The following is a 26,028-nucleotide window of genomic DNA, read 5'->3' as shown; positions in this document are numbered from 1 at the left end:
TGGTAATCTGGTAGTAGCCTCTTACACAAATGAGCTCTGACCACACCTTATATTGTTGCCAGGAAAGCCACCATGAGTGTTTCCTCATCCCCCCCTCATCCCCACACACATATTCACAACGGAAAAGTTGAAGGACCATGTGATGGGATCAGTAGGGAGAACTTTGAAGATTGTTCCTCAGAAGAAAACATGGGGAAGGTGACCAGCTTGTGTCAACAGACACCAATGGTTCTCACAATTTGCAGTGCACTGCAATCCCCAGGAGATTTTCTCAGACAGGTATCTGTGTCTCCGGCCCATGGGTCTTGCTTTCATGTCTGTGGGGGAGATAGACTTTGCATTTACTTCTAACTCTGATAGCATTGGATATTGAAGATATTTTAGCTCAGATTTTACTTCACAAGAATTGTCAATCATCTTACGTCTTAGTGTTGTTACTATTGCTGTGATGAAACACCATGACCAAAACAAGTAAGGGAATAAAAGGTTTTATTTTATATAATAATTCATTATCAAAAGCAGTGACAGTAGGAACTTAAGCAGGGCAGGAACATGAAGGCAGGAGCTGAGGCAGAGGCCGTGGAGGGGTGCTGCTTACTGGCTTGCTTCCCATGACTTATGCATCCTGTATTTTTTTATAGATCACAGGAACACAAGCTCAGGGATGGCACCACCCACAATAGGCTGGTACCCCTCCTATCAATTACTAGTTAAGAAAGTGCTCTGCATGCTTGCCTACAGCCCAATCTTACGGGCGTGTTTTCTCAATAGAGATTCCATTCTCTCAGAGGACTTTAGCTTGTGTCAAGTTGACATAAAATTATCCAGCACAACTGACCCTTGTCAACATGACACACAAACCCAAAAATTTTCAATTAGAACCTTTTCTTTCACATTTATGACAAAGATAACCCGTTAATATTAATATCACAATATAAAACATAAATAGCACAATAAAAAAACAGATTCAAACACATTAAAACTCCAGTCTCTTTTAAATATCCAGCTTCTGTGTGCTGACGCTCAGGGAACACTTCCAGAACATTTCACCTCAGTGATGCTGCCCTCTTTTTAATCACTACTAATTGTGAAGCTCCAGATAACCAGTGTCAATTGTTCCAGTAAAGCAAAGGTTTTACTTCAGTGGTCTGGTCCTCTGCTAACAACAGCTGATTCTTCAGCCCCAGCTGTCCAGACACAAATTCTTCATACAAATGGTCCTAGTAGCGCCTTTGTTTCCTTTGAATTTTCACAAGCCAGGGCTCTTATCTATGTTTCTCTCAACGTATTTATCTTCCAACCTCTCATGGACCAACTCACCAAGCTTTGAACACTCAATGTCTTTTCTAGCCCAAAATTCCAAAGCCCTTCCACAACTCTCCACAAAACATGGTCAGGTCTGTCACAGCAATACCCCACTCCTGATACCAATTTTTCTTAGTTAGGGCTACTGTTGATGTGATGAAATATGATGACCAAAGCAACTTGGAAAATAAAGAGTTTATTTCATTCAGTTCCATATAACAGCTCATTATCAAAAGCAGTCAAGGTAGGCACTAAAGCAAGGCAGGAACCTGGAGGCATCAGGTGATACAGAGGCCATGGAGGAATACTGCTTTCTTGTAGAACCCAGAACCACCAGCCCAGGGTTAATACCACCCACAATGGGCTGGGCCCTTCCCCATCGATCACTAATCTAGAAAATGCTCTACAGGCTTGCCTGCAATTCAATCTTATGGAAGCATTTTCTCAATTGAGGTTCCATTCTTTCATATGACTCAAGTTTGTGTCAAGTTGACATAAAACTCTCCAGCACACCTTACTTTAAAAAATCAAAGTAAATATTGTACCAATTTTTACTAGGGAAAATACAATTTCAATCATCTTTGCCTCAAGCCCAGGGAATTATGAAGGCTGGGATGTTACTTGGGACTCCTGTGTTTTTTCAGAATTAGGAGCATTTATACCTATGGTACAACTTCCCTACCAGCCATGAGATATAATAGCTGCTGTATGAGGAGATAGTGAAGCCACATTGTGGAACCCCAAATTAGTATCAGCCTCTAATCTTGGAGCTGATTCTGATCCTGTAATATTTTTTCCATCCAATATCTGAATCCCTGCCCCAACAAAAAGCTCCCTGGAAAAACACAAAAGCAATGTTTATTAAATCAGGCCTGAGTCCATGGAGGTGCATAGGAAGGAGTTCAGAAACAGACCAATAACAGTCACTTCCATCCTTGAGAACAATCTATACCATAGCATCAAAAATAGATAAATTATTAATGTTACCATCATTTTCATTGTCATATATTCATGGGAAAAAGTCCCCTCATTGCCCCAATCCATTGGAACTGAACTAAAGGAGTTCTCTTGTATGGCATTTAGTTGGCCTTATCGTGTTGTTAATTGATCTTTAAGGGAAGAATGTAGCTGTTACGATGTGGGTTTTTAATGACCCCAAAAACTGTTGTGTTAAGGGCTTGGTCTCCAGACACTGAAGCTGTTTGGGGGTGGTGGAAATTTTAGGAGAGAGGACATAGTTGAAGGGCATTGTGCTATATTGAATGTGCCCTTGAAATGGGATGTTGGACCCTGGCCACTTTCTCTCTTGCCTTTACTTGTGGGCCCACGTGTAGTCTTATCTATGTTTGACCTTACTATAGGCAGGAAGCAACAGGTCCAAATGACCGTGAACTTAGAAACCTCTGAAACCATGAACCCAAGCAAACCTTTCCCTCTCTGAAGTTGTTTATCTTCGGTATTTTTTCACAGTCAGGGAAAATTGACTAACACGGTAACTCAGGACACCTGTCTGTGACAGAAAGTTCTTTTCTGTCCACAGAAATTGCTTGGGGGTCTTTAAGATAAGAGACTCAAAGAAAGGAAGTCAAGGAGTACCAAAGCCTTAGCGTTGGGGACATTCATCTTCCTTCTGGTCAGGTCTGGGTCTAAACTGCCATCACCATTCACTGGGAAACAGCAGGGGGCAGTGCTGGGAACAGTCCTTTCCTTGTCCATGCTGCCCAGACTTTGGCGTTTCTCCAGGGGCCAGTAATGCTAGGCATGGCTCTGGGGCAAAAATGGCTAGGATTGGGATGTAAATGTCCATGAACTTTCTCCAAAATCTGGGCTGAGTGGCTTCCCATCACACATTCACACGAACATACACATGCACATATATGTGCATCAGTACTATACACATATGACATATACACATTCACACGAACATACACATGCACATATATGTGCATCAGTATTATACACATATGACATATACACATTCATACGAACATACACATGCACATATATGTGCATCAGTACTATACACATATGACATATACACATTCATACGAACATACACATGCACATATATGTGCTTTCACTGAAGAAGTGTGTGATGCACAGGTTTGCACTTAATGCAGAGGACACACAAAGAAATACACACATGTACCCAGGGCTGCCTAGAAACATACATCGCCGCCATCCACACATCTCACATAGCTCTTAGCAAAAAGCCAAAACCTAATCTTTCTTTCATGATTTATAAAAAGTGAGTTTGCTTGCTCTAGTAGTTGGTTTTAGAAGGTTTTTCCCCCTCATAATATATTTAATACTTAAAAGACACAGAGAACGCAGAAAATTATCTCAAAGATAATCCTTCCTGCAAACTTTTTGGGAGAAATCTCCATCTGTCTGTTCTTTGTTGCAGCTTTTAAAGAGGTGGTTTCTAGTCAAGTATGGTGGCACACACCTTTAATCCCAACAATGGGAGCAGAGAGGAGATTGAGTCGAGCAGAGCACAGGTTCAAGGCCAACCTGGGCTACAGAGGGAAATTATGGAACTTTGGCAATGACCTACATCCTTCAGAAAGAGGAGTGTCTATAGCTCTGTGTCCAGTGCTCCTGGCTCAGCTTCTTCTCCTCCCTGTTCCTGGGGATTTTACATTTAAATCCTACTTCTTTTTTGATGTGGCCTCCCTTATGAGGCCACTTTCAGAGTGATTTCTAGTTCTTCTTTCAGTCACTTGGCTTGGGAATCAGCTCCATGTCCTGGGTAGGTGGGAAAACAGAGAGGAACAAAGACAAGCAAAGAAAAGATGGGGAGATCCTTTAATTGCAGGCAGAATCAACCTAAGTCCTGGCCCCCTGGAAATTCTTCTCTGGCATTAATTAATCGGAGGGGAGAACAATTCAAATGTCATTCTGCTCCGTGCTCTGCCACTCAAATAATTCTTCCTAGGGGAGGGGGTTGCCCCCTCCTCCTTCTGATCCCTCCCTGGGTCACTCTGTCAGCAGACACACACATAGGGACAGAAGAACCTGACTGGAGTGCCCTTTTGAGAAAGACTCAGCATAATTATTCTTAGCAGGCCCTGTATATTATTAGCTGGAGTGGGATTAGTATGGAATTTCAGAGCCTGAGCCAACCAGTACCCAGGGGCTGGTCAGGTTTCTCATTCAGTACCCCTCTCTGCTCTGGGCCAGTGTGCACATGCTGGTATGCAAAGCCAGGACATCAGATGCACGTGATAAAATAGGAGTGCAGCATTTCCTAGTCACTCTACAGCTAACACAGGTGCATCACCTATCATATGCAAAGCCTAATAGGTGAGGTTCTGACACAGGTCCTCAAGTTCGACTCCAAGTCAAAGGAGGGACAAGGGGCAGGGGTGTTCAGGCAGACAGCTTTTGTGTCACAAACATGAGTACCTGAGTTTGATTCCCAGAGCCCATGTAAAAAGGCCATGCATCCTGGCACACATCTGCAATACCAGTGCTGGAGAAGGAGAGACAAGAGGATCTCTGGGACTCAATTTCCTGCCATTCTGGCCCAATTGGTGCCAGAATAGGCGGATGATGTTCCTGACAAAGACACTCAAGATTGTTCTCTGACCTACACACACACACACACACACACACACACACACACACACACACACACACAGAGAGAGAGAGAGAGAGAGAGAGAGAGGCAGGCACATACACCAGTACATGTGAACTGGCACAAATGATTACATACATCCATACTTACTCACATGCATAGAAAAACGGACATTAAATGATTATATAATTCATCATGCGATTATAATTATTTGGTATGATCATGGAGAATATCAAGCATGTATCAGTGAATCACAAGAGAGGAATCCCTGGCCTGAGACTGAAAGATGAGAAGAAATTAACTATGGTACCATTTATAGGTGAACATGTATCTTGTTCACCAAGGGCAGAGTATGTGGGAGTGAGGATGTTAGTAGCCTCTGTGCAAATGCCAATGGGAAGAAACAGCTGTCCTGCAGAAAGAGCCAAGGGGAACACTGGGAGAAATGGATGCAGAGATGAATCAGTATGGATGTGGGAACACTGTGTGAAAAGTTCAAAGTGGGCCGTAGTGGTTTAGTCCCAGCCATTGGACCTTGGAGTCATGCTAAGATATGAAAGACTGGACAACGAACTCAAGAGACTAATCTGAAGGGACTGGCCTGGGGAGGGAGTGTAGATAAATGGAGGATGAGCTATGTAACTCCCAGACAGAGGGACATGATTTCATCTCAGCTGAGGTCCCACAGACAGTTAGTCAATAAATCAATGAAGCAGTCAATCAAGGATCATTGATTTCTTGCAAGAAGCAAGGACCTTTACTAGAAAAGATATTTAAATATTACGTTTGGCATGTTGATTGGCAATAGTATGTGGCTATTGTTTCTTTCAGTTAGATGTTTACTGGGAGTTTGAAGCCCTGAGCATAGAAAACATCACATTTAGTTGTGAAAAGAGAATCACAAGGTAGATCCTAGAGTAGAAATAAACACACAGGCTGGAGAGAAAGAGATTAAGAGCACTGGCTGCTTTTCCAGAGGTCCTGAGTTCAATTCCCAGTAACCACATCGTGGCTCACAACCATCCATAATGAGATCTGGTGCCCTCTTTTGGCCTAAAGTGGGGAGGGAGAGAGGGAGGAAAGTAGGGAGAGCGAGATAGGGATGGATCAAAGAAAAGGAAAGGAAAGAGAGAAAATACATGTGGCATTAAAGTAAAATAAAGGACTGTTTAGGGGAAAGGGGGTGGAAAGAGATGAGCAGAAGGGTGAATAAAAACCAAATAAATGAACATACAAAATACATATTTCAGATGGATGGATGGAAATGTGGACAAGTTGATAATGGTTCAGGGACTGAATGTTTTGTAGAAAGAGAAGATGGTCTGGTCAGAAAAAGACAGAAAGCAGCCTTGTGTTCACTGGGTGAGCCTGGCAAGTTCAGCTGAATTTGGGATGTGTGAGTGAAGACAGGTTAGCCCTCTCAGCTAGGGAACCCTTTTTCAGAACTGTGTCCCTTCCAAAAGAAATAGGGGAGGAGTCCTTACCCCACACTCACACACATACCTGGAATGCATCCTTATTTAGAAATTAGATCTTTATGAATATGGATCAAGTGATGGTGAAATCAAATTGGAAAGTGGTTCCTGGATCTGATAGTAAAATAAAAAAGACACTTAGAGACATACAGGGAGAGGACAAAGAAACAGAGCGGAATGACACGTTCATAAGCCAGGAGTGTCAAGCATTGCCAGTAAACACTGGAAACTAGAAAAAGGCACCATTTCAGAACCAGCAAGACCCAACTGACACTTTCATTTCAGACTCCCAGCCTTCAGAACCACGAGACAACAAATTGTACTGTTTTGAGCCACACAGCTTGGAGAACTGTTACAACATCTGGGTTAAATCAATGTAGGTCCTAAGAGAGGAACTTCATCCTCAGACAGGTGTACAATGAGACAGTGGTCAGGCTGCAAAGGATGGCGATGGAATACTCTATGTGGGGGTTCTTGGAAGCCCATCTGGAATTTATCTAGGAAAAGTGGAGGATGCGCTGTCCCAGTTTCCTTTCTGTTGCTGTGATAAAACACCCTGGAAAAAGCATCTTAGGAAAAAAAGAAGACTGCTGCTTTCAATTGTAGGTTACAGCCTGCTGTTGTGGGGAATCAAGGCAGGAACGTCAGATAGCTGGTCACATCACACCCGTAATCAAGAGCTGGGAGAAATGTGCATGTTCATGCTCAGTTGTTTAATTGTTCTTGGCTCACTTTCTCCACTCTTAACAAATGTTCAGACCATTCTCTGCCTGGGGAATGGTGTGGCTCATACTGGACTAGCTCTGGCTATATCAGCTAACTTAATTAAGACAATACCCCACAGACATGCCTGCAGACAACCCACTGTAGGTAGTTTCTCTTGACACTGCCTTTCCAGGTCATTCTAGGTTATGCCAAGTTGTTCATTTAAGCTATACAGTGCAGGGGCACTAAGCACTGAGCTTAAGAATTATGGCTTCAGATTTAAAGAGGTGTGTGTGTGTGTGTGTGTGTGTGTGTGTGTGTGTGTAAAGTCATCCTAGTTATGACCCAATATGGTAAAAATTAGGGGGCTTCTCACATTTGGAAAGTCCTGCCAGCATGGAGACTGGGAAAGTCTTTGTAATCCAATCTTAAACTACAGCATTCTTAAGCATTGTTCATAAGGTAGACACAGAAGAAGATAGGCTCCTTGTCCTAAGCGTCTAGCCTAAGAAAGGCCTCCAAGACCAGCCAGAGCTTGGCCTATGGGCCTTCCCAGTGCAGAGCCTGTTCACCAAGAAAGTCTGTGCTTCCCCAGAGTCTCCATAATGCACAGTGTTTATCCAAGAAAAGGAAACTTGGTCCTTGGATAGCTGAGTATTTTGAGAATGCAGAGGCAAGACTTTTTTTTTCTAAAGAGTTTGGTGGTTCAAAACCAGTACTATCAAGGCTGAGCAGAGTTCCCTTCCTCTGGGAATGCAAAATTCAAATATCTGAAGATAGTTTGCATACTCTCAGCCAGCAGGTTAACCAATGCTGAAGGGGAAAAGGGAGACAGGAGAGGGAGGGAGGAAAGGAGGGAGGGAGGGAGGGAGGGAGGGAAGGAGGAAGGGAGGGAGGGAAACCTGGAGGGCTGATCAAAGGCTCTGCTGCAGTCATTGCTGGTGGGCCTGTTGCAGTGGGATATGCAGGATTTAAAAGGTGAAGACTTCATTGTAATCCTTCCACAGAACACTGGGGTAAACCATTTCCTGTGAGAAGAGAGTAAAACAGAAAAGGGGACTCCGGTGAGAGCATCCGCATAGTCTTCTATTAATACTGCTCAGTTAGAGAGGACCTGCCATCTGCATATTTGATAAAAAGGGAAAAATAGGGCATAGAGAAAAGTTCAGGTTCAAAGTTGGGTTCTGCTTGCCAGGGCAAGCTGCTTGCTCACCTCACGGTCGAGTCTCGTCTTTGTTGGACTTTTCCCCAGCTGTTTACACAGCTAGCAACAACTAGTTTTTCAAAGTACTCTGTAAAGTCACTTTATTCTCTCGTGACCAAGGAAACAAAGAATATAGAAAAAGGAGGGGAGGGGGTCCAAGTGACAAGGGCCAAGGTGACCTCCTAGTCATGAACTCTCTGAGTTTTCTAATAAAATTCAAAGCCAACATCCTCAGATGTCTTCAGCTGACCCCAGCCGACCCCAGCAGACCAACACATTGATGTTCCAAGATGGAAGGGATGGGAATAGCTCCATCTGTCCTCACAGATATTCCTGTCTAGGAGAGGTGCATACTTGGAGCATAAAACACAGGGTTCTGGCTCATACCATAGCCAGGAATTGTCCTAGAGCCCTTACTGTGGGCCTCATCACTTTTGAAGACTTCACAGGGTTTGACCATTTCACATGCTACAGTTCTACTAGATTTAAATTAAAATAATAGTTACTTATGATGTTCTTAGTCTATACTAATTAATACTATTCAAAATTATTTTAGTAAGAGAGTAGGTTCAGTCATTTAAAACACATAACTCAATCTCGGTCTTTGCTGGTGTTTGTGTGTGTGTGTGTGTGTGTGTGTGTACTTCCGATACTCATTACCCTGATCATAACTTTCAGTAATGAAGACCTAAGCTCATTCTTTTCCTTTTCTGTTTTCAAAATATTTCACATCATGTGATGCAACAAATCCCAAACTAACAAGAGACAATTCACTGTAGATTTAAGACTAGGTAGCTCTGAAAGGGGTGTGGGATTCCTTCAGAAGTTCTAAGAACAAAGCTGGAGAGTGAGCTAGAAAACATGATGTGAACACTGGGCCTCTCACTGATAACTTGGGTGGACTTACACTAAGTATGAGACTCTACTCCATTTTATGTCAAAAGGAAAAAAACATTATATCTGGTCTATATAACATAGTCATTGTAAAAATAAGAGGAGATGCAGGATTGTGTGCTTTCATGACATCCTAAGTTCCTGTAAATGCTTTAAGAAGTTATTATAAAAGTTGATGAAACAGGATCATTAGTAAAGGATTTATGATCTCAGTTAAAAATTTTCACCTGATTTGGGGGCAAAATCAACTCCAACAATATCCGACATGCTAAATACAATTATCAACATGCCCAGTTGTTTCCTTTCAGCTAATCATGCAAGTTTGAGGATTCATTATAGGAATTCTCCTAGACCATAAACCCCAGCTCTGCTACTAAGATACTCTGTGGTAGACCAGGTAGGATATCTACTCCTTGAGCCTCAGTTTTCTAATCTCTAAAGTGGTAACAGAATCCATTTATTGGCCGGGCAGTAGTGGTGAATGCCTTTAAATCCCAGCACTTGGGAGGCAGAGGCAGGCAGATCTCTGTGAGTTTGAGACAAATTTGGTCTACAGAACAAGTTCTAGGACAGTCAGGGCTATACAGAGAAACCCTGTCATAGAGGGAAAAAACATTTATTACTGTGAAAAGTACATGAGCATGTGAAATATGGATATTAAATATGTAAAGTACCCAGCAGAGAAGTTGGTGCAATGTAGACACTGGATCTCTGTCCATTAGCGCTCACCTCCTCTGGTGTGTCTTATCCACAGAAGGAAGGTACATCCCGTTGTCCAGGGCCTATCTAGGACCTAGATTTCCAAAGAGAGGCACAAGACCAAGGAGCTTAAGGCTACAAAGACTCTCCAGATTGACATGCGAGGTGCACAGGAGGCTGGTAATCTCCTCTCCATGCTTCTCTTAGATTGTGAGTCATCATTAGCCATTGAGTATTCTCTCCAGAATGTACTTTCTCCCCATAGCTCCCATTATATCATTGTACATTTTTGAAGAAAATTAGGTTTATGTGAAATCTAGCAGAAAGGCCCTTGTTAGGAAATTAGAGTCTGATCAGTCACCTCCAGAAAGCTTACAATCGATCTCAGTTTATCACAGTTACACCATCAGTGTGGCCATCTGAAGCAGGAAAAACAGTCTTCAGTAAGACTGAAACTAAATGTTCAAACATCTACCTGTGGAAAAACTATGGGAACCGTGGGCTCTGCCCTGTATTTGAGTCTGTCCACCTGTGAGAAATGACTGGCGTTCTCAACCGTGTGACAGCATTTTACAGAATGCGACTGGGCAGTGCTGGTGGTGCAAAGATCTGCCCAGGACCCAGACCCCCAACCTGAGTAACAGCACTCCCAACACACACCTGCTGTTGATAGTGCGCCTTCATGGATGGTGTCTTCCAAACAAGGCTTTGGCTACTGTCGTGTGTCAGTTTCTGGGGATAATATTTCTGTCCCATCATACTTCCACTGGGCTTTGAAGTGATGCCGCAGACCGTGTTCAGTGTTAGTTTGTTTCTAAGGCTGATTCCCAGGACATTTTCCCCATTAACTTTAAGGGCTTCAAAGAAGATGGCCCTCATTACATTTTATTTATTGTCTACATTTGAAGCCATAAAATTTTCTTGGGGATCTCCTCATTGGCTTCTTTACAAATATAACTCAAAGGGAAATGTCACTGTTTGGTGAAATATTTCCTTAAGATACATCATCAGTTGGCAAGGGAATTTTTAGAAAACTTTTCGTTTGGATCATGTTTATCTTTTTAATGACTAAGAAGTCTGCATCATAGACAGGTTTTTAATTTTGTTGGGACCACCCCCTATTACTAGTAAATGTTTTCTAAATCTGCTGTCTAGCAAGGGTTACTTTTAATTTTCATGTTTCCTTCGCCTCTTCTAATCTGGAATACTTTCCCTGTGTTTCTTTGTCTTTTATGATACTGACATTTTCTAAAGCTCACACTCACTTTTTAAAATGAAACATTTGTCCTTTGTGGTTTTTCTGATACTTCTCATGATTCCATTCAGATTCTATGTTCTTGGCCATGAGTATTCCAGCAATGTTGTGTCCTTCCTCTATTTCTGTATCTGTAGACATGTGATATCCATCTGCCCTTTATTGTTGTTTTTAATTTTGATCACCTGTTCAAGGTTCTGTCTAATTCACCTATGTTTAGTTACATACTGTTCATATTGCATTTTTCCCTGTGAGAAGATATTGTTATGTCACAGTGATATCCTGCTTCTCATCAAAAAATTCCCCCAATTTTAGAATCCATTGATAAATCCCCTTAGACTTGATTTTTAATATTGACTGAACATTATTTTTTTAAAAGCCACAATGTAATAAGTCAGTACTTACCACTTACAAGGAAATATTTGGATAGTTCAGTATATCAAACAAATGCCCCCCTTTTCTCTTTGGAAATTCAACCTAATGATATTCTGAAGGACATGGTCTTGATTTTTGCTTGGAAAGTCTTACAAAGACCTTTGGTCAAGAAATACTATCAATGTGAGTGTTGCTGGACAGATCAACATAGTAAGACAGCCTTGGAGACCCAGGCCTGCCTCCCCTATGCCTTCAGTATTGCACTTAAAATCTGTCCCATTCCCCAACCTATCCAGGAGCTGGAAAAAGCCATGGCCCATCTCCTGGGGTTCTTGATCAGTCAATGTCTTCTTTTCTCCCAGAGGCTGGCATGGCTTCCTCTTCTAACACAACAACCTTTAACTTTAGTGTGCTGCTGAGTAAATTTCTATGGAATCAACTAAGAAATTAAAGTATGTCAAACATCATTGGATATTTGAGAAGCTGCGTAGAATAGCTAATGTGGAATGAAGCAGAAACCCATGAACCCTAGGTGCAATATGACTGCCCCAAATGCTTCTGGGTATTTCACAATGGAAGAAACACTGTGGTTTCTGTTTTCCATCTCTGATGGCTGTTATAACCAGCCCCTTTCATCAGACTTTTGATAATAAAACCTACATACTCCCTGTCCCACATCTAGGAAGAAAGTAATCCCAGAAGTTGCAGAAAAAAGAGGCTTAGTTGTCAAATTCGGAAGACAAGTCTCAGGTGATGAAAGGAACCAGAAGAAGTCTTCAGAATGCTGTGGTTTTAACCCATTTCTTCCTGGAGTTTGTGTGTGTGTGTGTGTGTGTGTGTGTGTGTGTGTGTGTGTGTGTGTGTGTGTATGTTGTTGAGAATCTCTGACCTCAAACAATACATGTTGCCAACTAGGTGCTCTCCACTGAGCTATATCCCAGCCCCATTCCCCAATTAGGTCTTTAATTTGCTTGTTTGCTTGCTTTAAACTGGGTCACTAGGTTCCCGAGGTTGGTCTTGAACTTGAGATGTTCCTGCTTCTCTTTATTATTTTCACTCCCATTCTAATTTTGTAAAATACTTTCCCCCACTGCATTGTTAATTTCTTTTTTTCAGTACTGGGTATGGAACACAGGGTCTCTGATATTCAATGCATCCTAGGCAAGTGCTGTCCCTTAATCTATATTCCAACCCTTTTCTGAACTCTTAGACAACGTGTTATATAAATTATAACTCTTTACTCTTGGACATTTCCCTATACATTATTCCCATACTAAGGATAAGGATATAATCATATATTCTTTTAGCATTCTTCTCTACTTAATAATTTATCACAGATAAAATACCCTTATCTAATCTGCTATCTGCATTTTCATTTTAACTTACCCCTCCAATATCTTCCTAAGCATTTCTTTTCCCTCTAGTACTGGGATCAGATGTGTCCTTAGTTCATGTTGACTTCTCTCCTTCAATCAGCAATGTTTTAACAATGTTGTTTCTTGTAATGTTTTTAATGCTATTTTAAAGAATAACATTCATATGCTTCATTTCATTTTTTATTGCTCTGTATGTATGGAGGCCATGGTTTATGTGTGGCAGTCAGAGGACAGGTTTAGGGAATCCGTTCACTCCCAGAACTGAACTGACTTCTTGACTTTGGCAGTGAGTGCCTTTACTCTCTGAGCCATCTCCTCTGCCCTCGTTTGTATGTTTTTTAATGAAATCTCCCTGGTTCAGGTTTGCTTTATATCTCCTCATGAAGGGTCCAGGTTATTCATTATACAGTATGCAGATGATACTGTGTCCTTCTCAGGGCATCACGTCTGTACCTAAGGGCAATGCTGAATTTGTAGATTTTTCCAAATCCGCTTGCCATGGTTGAGACAAGGCCATTTCCGACTCCCCTTCCTCACCTAGGACACGATTAATTCCCTTTACTTACTCCCAGCCTGCACTTTGAGCTGGTTAGTGCTTTACGAGGGAGGGGTGAGACAAGAGGGTACGAGAGAACGGTGACTTTTGGAGAGAGTTGGGGCTCTGTAGTTGAGGATGTAACGCAAAACCCATCCTGTTTCTTCCCTTGGATGAAAAAAAAAAGCTGCTTTCCCTCCACACATAGGAACACTGGTCTCCATTTATCTTCCCTTCTTTCCCATCATCCAACGGGGAGGGAAAGAGTGTAGGAGGGGAGGTTTCAGGACTCCCACTACCTTTCATCAGGTATGTACTCTGGGTAGCTCCATCCCCAGGGTCTATAAATCGAGATTTAAAATATCTGATTCAGTTTACACCACTGGTGTGGAAGACATCCAGGAAGAAGCTGGCCTCCCTAGGTGGCCTTTGGGCATGACTCCACCTAGTTCTTCCCAGCCACTGCTCCCATTGCTCCTTGCCCTAGAGGAAGACAGGAGCAGGGTTCCTGCTGGGAGGCAGGTGGAGCAGCCTCAGTAGCACACTTGCACGCTCTGCCAGCATTAGCTAACAGCTCCTCATGCACCCCTCGGAGATAATTAAACATTATTATCCCCATTGGCAGGTGGAGACAGTAAGATAGAGTGGTTAAGTGACTTGGTTATAACTGCTGGGTTTCTTTGAGGGAGAAGCCATGCCAAGAAGGAGCTGATGTTCAGGAGGCCAAAATAAGCTGTTTAATGTAAGTGAGCCATCATTTCGAATTAGCTTTTAAGGGTAGGAATAAGAAAGGAGATTCGAGGTGTGGTTAGCAGACATTGGTAAGGCATCAGAAAATACAATGTTGAATAAGAATGGACATCCTTTTCCTGTTTGTGTAAGTTATCAGCATCCCTCAGGTGCTTATATTCTACAGCTAGGAGGGAAAATATTAGAGGCCATAGTAACTTTGATAAGGCCAACAGATCAAACTCCATAGTTTTATGCAAGCCTGGGCAGAAGTTTCCACGATGGCAGGGCAGAAGCCAGTCTGAATCTCAGATCCCTTGCTTTATCTAGACCATCAACCTTCCTAATGGCATGACCCTTTAATACAGTTCCTCATGCTGTGGTGACCCCAACCATAAAATTATTTTGTTGCTACTTCATAACTATAATTTTACTTTTGTTATGAATTGCCATGTAAATATCTGATATGAGACCCCCCCCAAGCGGGTCGCAACCTCACAGGTTGAGAACTACTAATCTAGGGTTAGAGAAGCCTCCCCATCTTCTGCACACTGTCAGAAAGAAGCTCTGCAGGGTCCACAGCTGTAGGAGGGGCACCCCAGTAATAGACAGCAGAAAGACCCAGTGCCCTCCATACACAGAAGTAGAAATGGAACAGAATGAGAGGGGTGATGGCTGTTACTGCTGGAAACACAGATATGGAGATAGGAGGATGGAGATAAGAACGCTCAGGTTGCTGAGGACAAGTTGGGATATGGAGATGCAGCAAATGGACTGTCTACAGATGTAGGGGGTGTGGTTACATAGATGGGGCTGGGGCTGAGGAGGGCAGCAGGAAGCAAAGGGGTTAGATAAACTCCAGGAGAAAGCTCAGTCCCTGCAGGTTCTGAAAAGTAGCAGGCAACACAGTGGCTATGACATCTTGGTGAACTTGGAGCCTTTTTTCAACCTTACCCCTTCCCTGCTCCCTGCTCCTCCATGCCCACTTGCCATTTAAAAGACTTAGAGGTTTGTGGTCCCCAGTCACTAAATGAAGACATTTTGTTTCCATAGCAAGGAAGTTCAGCCCTGTTTACTAGGCCCCTGATGGATGGATGGCTAGGTCCCTCGCTCCAGGTTATCAGTAAGCAGTCTATCTGTAAAGGCAAAATACAGAGACTCTAGATTCCTTCCATCTAGGCACCCAAGATGACTCTTCAGAAGCACAGATAGCAGGCCCAGCTTTAGGGTCCCACGCAGGAGAGCAGCTGCCTGCACCACTGTCACTGAGCCTACACGGTTGGCTTTGCTGCACAGTGTCCTCTTCCTTCTGCTCTGCTGATTCAGGCCAGCGCAAGGTTACCACCTATGTACTTGTCAAATGAATGAAGGCAGCTTTGAAACCATTCACTCCTCATCTCTCCATTCTTTCTTTTTAATTGTAAACTCAAGAAGTGCTGAATGATGGAAGATAATAATGATGGAGCAGCCGGGGCTGTTTGGGGGTGGGTAATAAAAGCCAGCTGTTTTCCTGTCACTGTGTTGCAGAGAAACGACTTCTATTTCATCTGTTTGGTTCAGAGCTGGGATTTTTTCCCCCAGTTGGAAACGTCACCAAGTGGCCTTTCTGTTCTTCACACATGAAATACACACTATCACCCGCATATTTTTAGTTAATTTATGTCCAAATAGGCCTTTTTCTAGCTGCTGGGAAATGATGTTTGGGCTGCAATTACCTTTTGCAACATCTTGCAGAAGGGTTTCGGCACACACAGAGCTCAGGGGAGAGGCAGCCAGGAGCCCACCGACTGTAAATCTTTTCATTTGTAGTTATTCAAATCACATATTTTATTACTTGTTCAAAATACATTGTGTCATTCATTTTGCAGGCGCAGCTAATGCTTCAAGAAAAGCTTTGAAAAGCATTCTGTTTAGAAACAATTTCTTGTGCAGTCACCAAGGCTGGGTGTCTTTTTCTGGGTTGTCTTTTCTCCCAGCCTTCTCCTGGGCTGCTTGTGTATGTTATTAGCAAGACAAACGAGAACACCCACCCAGAAGCTCACCTGTCCCAGCATCCAGCCCACTGCTCATGGTGTCAGCCTTCTCATAATCCTTAGCAGGGAAACAAACTACAGTGTCTCTGACTAGAGCCTGGTTCCTAGAATGAAGGCGGCAGCGGGGCCAGATGAACTCTTTCCAAAGGTGGAGAGACCACCTTGTCTCTGCAAATTCCTGGCGATTCCTAGGGAGCGCCTCTTTGTTAACACAGGTTCGGTTGCAATTCAACTGCCAGGAGGTGCTGCTTCCACTGGCTGTTAGGAGCTGTGTGGGTGCAAAGGACCTTTAAGCAGAAACTTTGTCCTTATCCAAGAGGAAAAAAATCACTTGACATATTAGGCTTAAGAAAATGGGTCAGTGTGCTTGCCAGCACCTTTGAATCCGGCCATTTATTCTGAAGTACTCTTCTCATTTGGCACTTAGTCTCACTTCAGACCTTTTGCTCCAAAGTAGCAGACAATGACTGAGGAACAGGAGGGGTGCATGCTTCGAAGGCAGGGCCCATCTGTGCCCCAACTTGTCTACACAGGACTGCATGGAACTGCTTTCATGGTGGCTGCCTCACCCAGGCTGGTTCACTACAGCCAGGATGGTCACTGCCCCAAGGGTTGTGTCCAATCTGCCCACTCCAGAGTGACTCTTGACATGCAAGACAAATTTGCCCTCTGTTCCGTTTTTAGCATTTTAAGATCCTGTGAGATTTAGTGCAGTGTTGGCAAATACTTGCCATTCATACATGGCCACCTGCTAACTCCCCCACTGCAGACATTGTTAATCAAGGCTGACACCCCCTTCTGTGGTCTCAGAGGCAATTCATGTCTACATATTAGAACCACCCACTAGTGATTCTATTCTAATTCAGATTCCTGTTAAACCTACCAGTCCTTGGATATCACTCCCAGAATCTACACATGTGAAAGTACCTGGGACATCACTTTATCTACACAAGCGAAGGTACCTGGGATTAAATGTCCTCAGGTTATAAAGACAATGAAGACCTCCCCTAAGTGATTACAGTAGGCAGACAAGCTTGAGCACTACTGGACTAGGCTACCTGTGTGGAGAGGAGTGTTGGCTTTGTCTTCAGTGTTGGGTATGTCCAGTGTGGCTCTCTTGGCTAAAGTTGCCACCTAGGTTTTGGGTCTGCTACATGCTAGGGACTGTGGAGTGTGGACTGATAAACACAACTGAGTAAATATTATGGGGGGCCAAGATTAATTGAGAGGCTTTGATATAAAGTGTTGGCAGTACCCCTCATCTCTAAGTCCTACCCCTATCTAATAGCAGTATCTTGTAAGAGTTTGCCACCTAAGAGACCGGAGCAGGGACTTCATACAGCTGCTTCACATAATTGGCTGTAGTCCATGAAGTAGCTCTCTGCAGTTGCCATAGGAAAGAAGAACTACCCGACTTTAGATAACAAGAATTCAGTTTCTCAATTCTGCAGTCTGGAAGGTCCCCATTTAGTCAGGGCCATGCTCCTTCTAAAGGCCACAGAGAGGAATCTCTTCTGTGTCTCATTCCTAGATGCCACCTGTCCCTTATGTGACTTAGTTTGTAGATACACCATCCAAATCTCTGCCTCCATCTTCATAGGGTGATCACCTCTTTGTGCTTTCGCATGTGAACATGACCTTACTATAAAGAAGCCAGCATTACATTTAGGGCCAGTTGCAATACAGGATGACCTCATCTTAACTTGATTATATCCTTCAGAACCCTAATGTCACAATGACTGGTTAGTAGATGGACATATCTTCTTGTGAGTGATGTAGTCCATCTCATAACTCTTACTTAGCAGGTCCTTGTTTAATGATAACAATAACATACGTCATGGGTTTTATACATGGCCCATTAAAATTCCAACATATTTTCTGTGTTACAAAACTTTTAGATCAGTGGGCTTATGTAATTCAGAACCATTATGTGACACTATTGTCATAAACCTGTCATTTCCAAACCTTAAGAGATTCCTGCACCATGATTCCAGTATTTTGTGAAGAAGTCTATGATTACCATGGTCAATAATCATTAGTGCCTGGATTCCTGTATAATCCCAAAGAGACTTTGTTTCACAGAATATGGTGGACAGAGATAACATGACCATGCCAGTCACCCAGAAACTTCTCTAAATATCAATTGGAGGGTGTGTGTTGTACCTATGCTCACTGTGACAAGACAATGTACTGACTGGGTGGCCGCAGGGATAAACTTTGCTTCTTGAGGTAGTAGTTGAGTCTCATTACTAATATGTCGCCAGTACCATACTGGGGATAGAGTGGCACTGCATAGATGACTGTTCTTTGGGACTTAGTTGGAGGAAGTTGGTCTCTGGAAGTTGTTCCTTACCCTGTCCCCTTCCTGTGTGCCTCCTGCTCTGTTTCCTGCCTGCTGTGAAGTGGCTGTTCAGATCTGTTTCTCCCCACCATCAGATATCAACATCCCTGAAGCTATGATCCAGAATAGACAATCCTTCTGGGAACTTGTTTCTCTCACATATTGTGCCCTCAGCATACCTGGGGGAGGTGAGTCAGGGTACTACTGTGCAAAGCCTGATCTAGAATCTAGAGTCTCTTCAGTCTTTCTCTGTCCACAAGGATGTTGATTCCTTCATAAGGAACCTATCCATTCTTCAGCACAACAAGAGTTCTTTTGTGTTACCTGGCATCTAATGGAGGAAGTTACACCTCATCTCTGGCCCTTTCTTAGTGCCTACATTGGAGAGTAAGGGACCCTGACAACATTTTGCAGACATGGGGATGCACTAGACTTGGTTTCTGGTCCAGATTTCCTCTTCTAACAGCAAGGCCTTCCTGGCTTGTGGACACCCTGCCTGCTATAGTGTCATCTACTGCCTTTTCTTTGGCCCCTCATGGGGCTGGTCAGCATCCTCTAACCAAATAGATTTCCTGTCATATAATTGAAGACAAGTTAAGTAATCATAACCATCACTGTAATTACGGATGAGCATCAGAAGGCAGTGCCGCCTGTGTGGTGTTAAAAAGACAGAAAGGAAATGCAAGATCCTTAGGAGAAAAGGCACCCACCCCTTGCTTCCCTGACTTCATGATTCCCTTTGTTCTGCCTCAGAGGTCAGTTTTTCAGCCAAGGAGAAGAACTGACCATGACAAGCCATCGCTTCCTTGTCCAGAGTAGCTCTTCTGGAAGCCCCAGCCACCTGCTGAGATGGAGGGAGTGGTGGTGACAGGCCAAGCTCTGTGTTCAGTGAGGCCCAACAGTGCAAGGCGGCAGGAGGTCTCGGGGCTTCCCGCCAGCGGGCCTGGCACTGCCACTTTACATGCAAGAGGGAGCAGCTCAACAGCTGTTGCTGACGGCCCCTGGGGTCGGCTCCAGATTTGGCAGAGGAGGACACTTCCAGACTCCCAAATAATCTCTTTGAAATTCAGAACTACACTTTCATCTCTCATGCCTCCCAACAAACGCACACAAAAGATAAGCAAGCTCACAGTCCCGTTTACTTATGGGCTTTCTCTATCTAGTCCTCTTTCCCTCTTAGTCTTGCAATCACATACTGATAAGGTTCCACCCACTGAGTCTCTCTCTCTCTCTGTCTCTCTCTCTCTCTCTGTCTCTCTCTCTGTCTCTCTCTCTCTCTCTCTCTCTCTCTCTCTCTCACACACACACACACACACACACACACACACACACACTCTTCCTATTTTCTCTTACCTCACTTAACTCAAGTGTTATTTACATTGTGTTTTCAGGCAGGGCCTGTTATTGGCCTAGAGTTCACCAAGTAGGCTGGGCTGGCCAGCCATGAGCCCCAGGCATAGGCCTGTTCCCAGTATTAGTTTTACAAGCACATGCCACCACATCTGGCCTTCTTTATATTGGTTCTGAATATCAAACTTGGGTCTTCATGGTTGCAAGGCAAGCACTTTACTGCCTGATCTATCACCCTGGCCAACCCAAGCATTTTTTAAAAAGCAAACCCCCTTTCCTTTGGAGAAGCCAAGGCTATCTCATGAAGTTGCAATAACCTTTCCCTCAGGGGCAACATAGAACAAGGGACTCTGAGCCACCATTTGATGACATTTATGGGTTTGGCAGTTATTGGATCAACAGATGAATTTTGTACTTCTCTTCCCAGCCATGGGTACCATATTGCCAAAGCCAGTAAATACAGTCATGTTCTGGGGATGATGGGGACAGTGTATCCCTTGCAGGACAGCCTAAACACATCCTCCTGACATTTGTCAAGCTTCTGGCATTTGAGCTGAGGACATCTCACACCACAAAAGCCTGCCAGAATCCCCAGGGGGAAATCAGGACCATCTTCCCTGTAGAAAGTTGTACATGTGTGTGTGTGTGGGGGGGGGAGGTCCAGGCCAGGTGGTCTTTATTCCTCCCAGCCTTGGAGAGGAAGCCAGATAAAAATACATTTTTATGCGTACTGTTGCTTCTCATCCTGTAGATTAACCACTTAAAACACTTTTGAGGCATTTCTGCTAAACTTCACCATAGATTTTGGTGATTTGAATGGCTTGTAAGAGTGCTCAATATAAAAGTTAGCCTCTTGTAGCTTGTCCCGGGAGGGAAGAAAGTGGAGTCTGATGCCCCTGGTGCAGCCTCCATTGCTTGAGTCCCTTAGTTTCAGGGATTATGGAGTGATTCACTGCTCAGGCACAGAACAGTGCTGTGGCGTGAAATACTGGTATTTGGAAAGATGAGTAGGAAAAACAGGCCACATGTGTCCTTGGGAATGATCTGTTTGGGTGACAACTTTGACATAGATCACATTAACACGCAATGTGTTGGTGTGAGTATAGGACAAGCTAAACTGTGCCTTGATTTTTTTTGTCCCATCCTCACCATCCTCTGTTTCCTTCTGAGGAATCACTGGCCTTGCCTAGGTTAAACTGCTTGAGCTCTTTCACACTCTCAGTCTGGATTTCCTTTCTGCAGGGAGTTCATCTGGTCGGTGACTTGCTCTCTAATGAAAGCATAAATTAACACACAGGTAGTGTGGCGTCATACCTATATGACACATGATGACCAGACTGTACAGGTGCTCATGACCAAGATCCTAGAGAGGTTGAGTACTTGCCTTGGTCACACAGGAAGAAAAGACCAGTACTGGTGTCCAAACTGGTAGCCCAGTTTTCAGAAACCCTACATCCAACCTCCATTTGCACTCTCCTCATTTTTCAATGGAGTTAAGTATGTTTTGAGTTTCTGTTTTCTCATCTGCCTCCCCATGATACATGCATCTTGATAACAGTTTGTATCCTCTCTGGGCAACTCTTCCCTGAGACCCCAGATCTTCTTCAGAAAGGACCCAGAAAGAGCATGTGCTGTTTGCTCGTTCACTGACTAAGTGATGGCAAAGGTGGATTTCAGCTCTTAGGTTAGCAGTGCTGACCAGGTCTAGAGGCACGCTAAGGGCTAAATAGAAAACTGAGTTAGACACATCCAGCATGGTACCCAGGACAGGAAAGAGGGGAAAAACCAAATCAATCCTTTGGAAACAGGATCTCCTATCTCCTAGATTCTGACCTCTGCTGAAGGACAGTTGGGGTGACCAGCATACAAACAGGCCAGGGTCCCTCACAATCAGTGCAACCAGGGCTGTAAGCAGGATGTGGAGCTAGGAAACCCTTCCCTCAGAGTTAGAGCACAACACGACCAGGGGTAGAGGTGCAGCTGCTGTGACTTTTCAGTAGAAGGGTCCTTGGAGATTATGCCACATCACTCCCTTGGGTTCATTGTATTTCCTCTTGATCCAAGTATGTGGTGTTTCCATTGACATGAGATAATGACAACCATAACTTGCACCTCGGGTAGCCAGTCTGATGTCATTCTAGTAAGTTTAGAATGCTTGTCCTCTTTCCTAGTACCACCATACCAGCACTAATGATAGCACCAGTGGTGGGTATCATGGTGGGGCAATGAGATGTCATTGCTGCCATCCCCTTCATGTGTGGAATGCCCATGGGCCTACTATAGGGCTTGCTGGTCCCCTGTAGACCCTACTCAATGCTTCTTGCTTACTGGTCAAGGAATTCCATGGCGGTCCTGATTCCCAGGCTGGGGAAGTTCAGGGTATAGTGTGGAGTATTTGTGCCTTGTTTCTTTTTATTTCTTTGAACCAAATTTGGTTTCTCCTTCTTCTAGGGAGGAAAGATCCCTGTGAGATGGACAGCTCCAGAGGCCATCGCCTACCGCAAGTTTACGTCAGCCAGCGATGTCTGGAGCTATGGGATTGTCATGTGGGAAGTCATGTCATTTGGAGAGAGACCCTACTGGGATATGTCCAATCAAGATGTAAGTAGCAGTCACGTCTAATTGCTGCAAACACTCATCCAAGTAGACCTCATGCTGTGAGTACCAAGGCGATGGGGATCAGAAGGAGGGGCTAGTTTGAAAGTCCCCATCCTGCTCTGCCTGTGACAGCTGTGTTGCTCCAGACAAGTTACAGCTTCTGAAACTTTTAGCATCAGCTTAAAGAGAGGCAGTGTAAGGAGCCCTTCTTCCCTGAGAGCCCAGCCTTGGTGGGTCAATGACAGTATCAGCAAAGGAGGTGGTGAGAAAGTTTCCCAAGGTAGTCAACTTCAGGCAGGCTGCAGGAGTGGGGCCCTGTCTATGGGGAGGTCATAAACCTCCCTCCAGACTGCCCTTCATGGAGAGGGTGAGATGGAAGACAGAAGTTACTAAAGATGCTGTAAACAGAGGCACTTCGGTGATGTTCTTTCTGTATGGGAAATTTGCTTCATGGTAAAGAGTGATGAAAGCTTTGAGGGTGATTGGGTCTAATAAGATTCCAATCAAAAGTTTTGCCTAGAGCCGGGCGTTGGTGGCACACACCTTTAATCCCAGCACTCGGGAGGCAGAGGCAGGCGGATCTCTGTGAGTTTGAGACCACCGTGGTCTACAGAGCGGGTCCCAGGACAGGCTCTGAAACAACACAGAGAAACCCTGTCTCAAAAAAACAAAAACAAAAAGTCTTGCTTGGATTTTAATACCATCTTTGACCTAGGCTACCCTCCCAGACTATTCCTCTGTGTTCTAAATGCCCACTCTCCCTTTGGTACCCAGAGGCTTGCGCCTTGCAAAGCCTGCATGTGTGTGTGTGTCTCCTGTTTGTCCTCCACACCTTCATAGGGACAGTTCTTTCCTTTCCAAGGTTATAGGCTGGAAGAGACAGGGCTGTCCCTAGTATAGATTCAATTAATTTAGCTCCTACTGTTATACTCTAAGTGCATCCATGCCTGGGTGGCCTCCAAGGCACTCCTCAGCTTGTTAAAACTGCCCTCCCCAGATAGTCTTTATGGATTTTCTAAGAAGACTGAGAAAGGTGGTAGTTTTCCAGCAAAATTATAAGAAGATACCTGGGGTGATTGTGGAACAGTTCTGGGCACTGGTGTGTGTGAAGTGCTTTAGTTCAGAGCCAATGAAATGACTGTGTCTTTAACCAGGTCCTGATGCCAACCATGTGGCATCTAGGTCCTCTATTATCTATGATTAGCCACGCCTCGCCTCTGCTCCTGTAGTGTGTCCAATCAGTAAGTGGTGGAGCTGACAGTAACTAGGCTGCTTTTATGAAACCGGCTGCACACAGCTTCCATCTATACTGTCTAAGTGAAAAATGCTAGCCAGACAAAGCAGACCCATCTTGTCCCCACCCAGAGACCTTAATCTGATAAAGAACAATTCAGCTCACATAGAATGGATTACAAAACCAACACTGGAGATTTGACACTTGAGATATTCTCAGGCAATGCATTCACCTGTGCTGAAAACAAATAGAGTTTCTGACATTGGGTTTCAAGAATTCCCCAATCATTCATTCAACACAGTCAACTCATGCTAATAGTGACTAGAGCATTGCACTCGCTGATTCTACTCTTGAAGGGTTTACAGTCCAGTGGCATATACTGAGGGTTTAGGGAGCATTTAGGAGGAGGGACGAAGATTCCTGGAAATATTTGATATTTGATATTTGAGTAGAAACTCAAAGGGAATGTGAACACCTGCAAAATAGTCGATAATTCTCATTTTGTTGTATTTTTTCTAAAATAAAGCCCCAAGCCATGTCCCAAGTGCAATTCTGCTCCTAATGGAAAAGGGAGGTGACATCATGCTTATTCAGAGGGCCCCTGGGAACTGGCCTTGGGGGAGTCAGGAGGGGCTCCCAGCGGCTGGGCTGCAGTCACACTCATCAGGAAGCATGGAGGTGGTGACGGTAAAAGATTTTACAGATGACAATTGAAAAGGCTTTAAGGAAGAGAATTGCAGAGGCAAGTCGGAGTGCTGGTAATTGGGCTTCTGGAGCCCAGGAAGGTCTTTGAACATGTACAGAGAGTTTGTCAGCCAGAGAGAGCAACTTGGAACTTCTGCTCCTTGGATCTGATTGACAGAGATAATGAGAGTGGCAGTGTCTGTGGTGAGGAGCTGCGGCTTCATTGAAACATCAGAGCTCAGCTTAGCCCACTTTGCCCTGCTTCCCCCACCGCTCTGCACTCCTCTACTTCACTCTTCCCAGTAAAGGGTCAAGCAGGTACCACATACCTCCAGTTCACTCAAGGAAATAGGAATTCGGGGACAGACGAGAACTCAACCCAGAATTTGAGGGAGGAACTTCACTCACTTTCCAGAGAGGCTACAATCACTTCATATAATCCTTGGAAACACTTGGGACTTTCTGCAGGGTCCTGGGTCCAATACAATCACAGACCCACCATCTCTGGTATCACGTGAACACAGGGAGTCCCTCTCCTAAGTCGACATTTTGGTTAGGCCCTATGATGTTTAATTACACTGGACTTTTGGGGTGTTCAAGAACTATAGCAGACCATGCAATTAGCTCAAATTAAGTTGCCTAGTCTGCTTCTCCTACCCACTCTAACACCTCCTCTTTCTTTCCCCTTGAAATGCTGTTAGATTTTACTCTAATATCCACTCTTTTGAGACAGGGTTTCTCTGTGTAGGCTCTGACTGTCCTGGAACATGCTCTGTAGACCAAACTGGCCTCAAACTCCACTCACCTTAATATTCATAAACCGCATCCTACTCTGAACCAAGGAAAGGATTTAGAATTCCTCCCAATTGATCTTCATTCCTGTTGGGCAAGATACCCTGGAGTCTGGCCTTAGGTCAAGTCTTCCCATATAATCAAGTTGTGGCCACTGGTATTTGTCATAGTTAGACATGCTGACAGTTTCTCCACACTACTCTCCACATCTGTAAGTGAGGCAGGGTGACAGAGAAACATCTCCAAGTTCCAAAAAAGGTCTAGCGATGTCTTTGATCTAATGATACTTTAATTATAATCACTATGAGTTATATGTACTCCAAAAAATTAGAAAAGTTCTAGGTCCTTAAAAAGAGAATAAAAATCTCCTGAATGAAATCATCTCAAAGACGAGGACCAGCAGGAAAATGCTGCCCAAACACTGATGGAGAAGAACCAAAGCATTTTTCTTCTTTGAAGTTGAAAGTTATGTTAGTCATTTTCTAAGTTTTCATTTCTTTAACAAAATACCCAAAGGAAATGATTTTAAAAGAGGAAAAAACCTATTTAATTTTTATTTTAGACATCACATACACAGCTGTCTGATTTCATGGCTTTCAGGACTTTGTGAGACAGACCATCAGGGTGGTGTGGCATCAACCAGGAGAGTCAGGAAACAAAAGGAACAGGGAAGAGAAGGCAGGCTGCCAATATTCCATTGAAGGGCATGTCTTCAGTGATGTACTCTTTCCCTAGCTGTGCAATGTTTCTGGAAGGCTATACCATCTCCCTCCAGCATCATAGGCTACTGAACAAGCCTTGAACACATGGCCATTGCAGGTATCCTGAGAAGAGTGTTACAGCTTGAATGTGAAATGTCCTGCA

General features: G+C 43.9%; 1 protein-coding gene across 1 annotated transcript in view; it reads left to right on the top strand.

The window, feature by feature from the left end:
• The window catches only part of Ephb1 (EPH receptor B1), a 422,319-nt gene that overhangs the window by 386,275 nt on the left and 10,016 nt on the right, over positions 1–26,028 (top strand). The window contains exon 13 of the mRNA XM_005072022.4: positions 22,308–22,457. Within this exon, the coding sequence (XP_005072079.1) occupies positions 22,308–22,457 (150 nt within the window). The remainder of the gene's footprint in view (positions 1–22,307; positions 22,458–26,028) is intronic.

The sequence above is a fragment of the Mesocricetus auratus genome, unplaced genomic scaffold (genome assembly GCF_017639785.1).
Source record: "Mesocricetus auratus isolate SY011 unplaced genomic scaffold, BCM_Maur_2.0 Super-Scaffold_100691, whole genome shotgun sequence".
Classification (NCBI taxonomy): domain Eukaryota; kingdom Metazoa; phylum Chordata; class Mammalia; order Rodentia; family Cricetidae; genus Mesocricetus; species Mesocricetus auratus.
The sequence above is the reverse complement of the archived record's forward strand: the minus strand, read 5'-3'. Positions and strand labels throughout refer to the sequence as shown.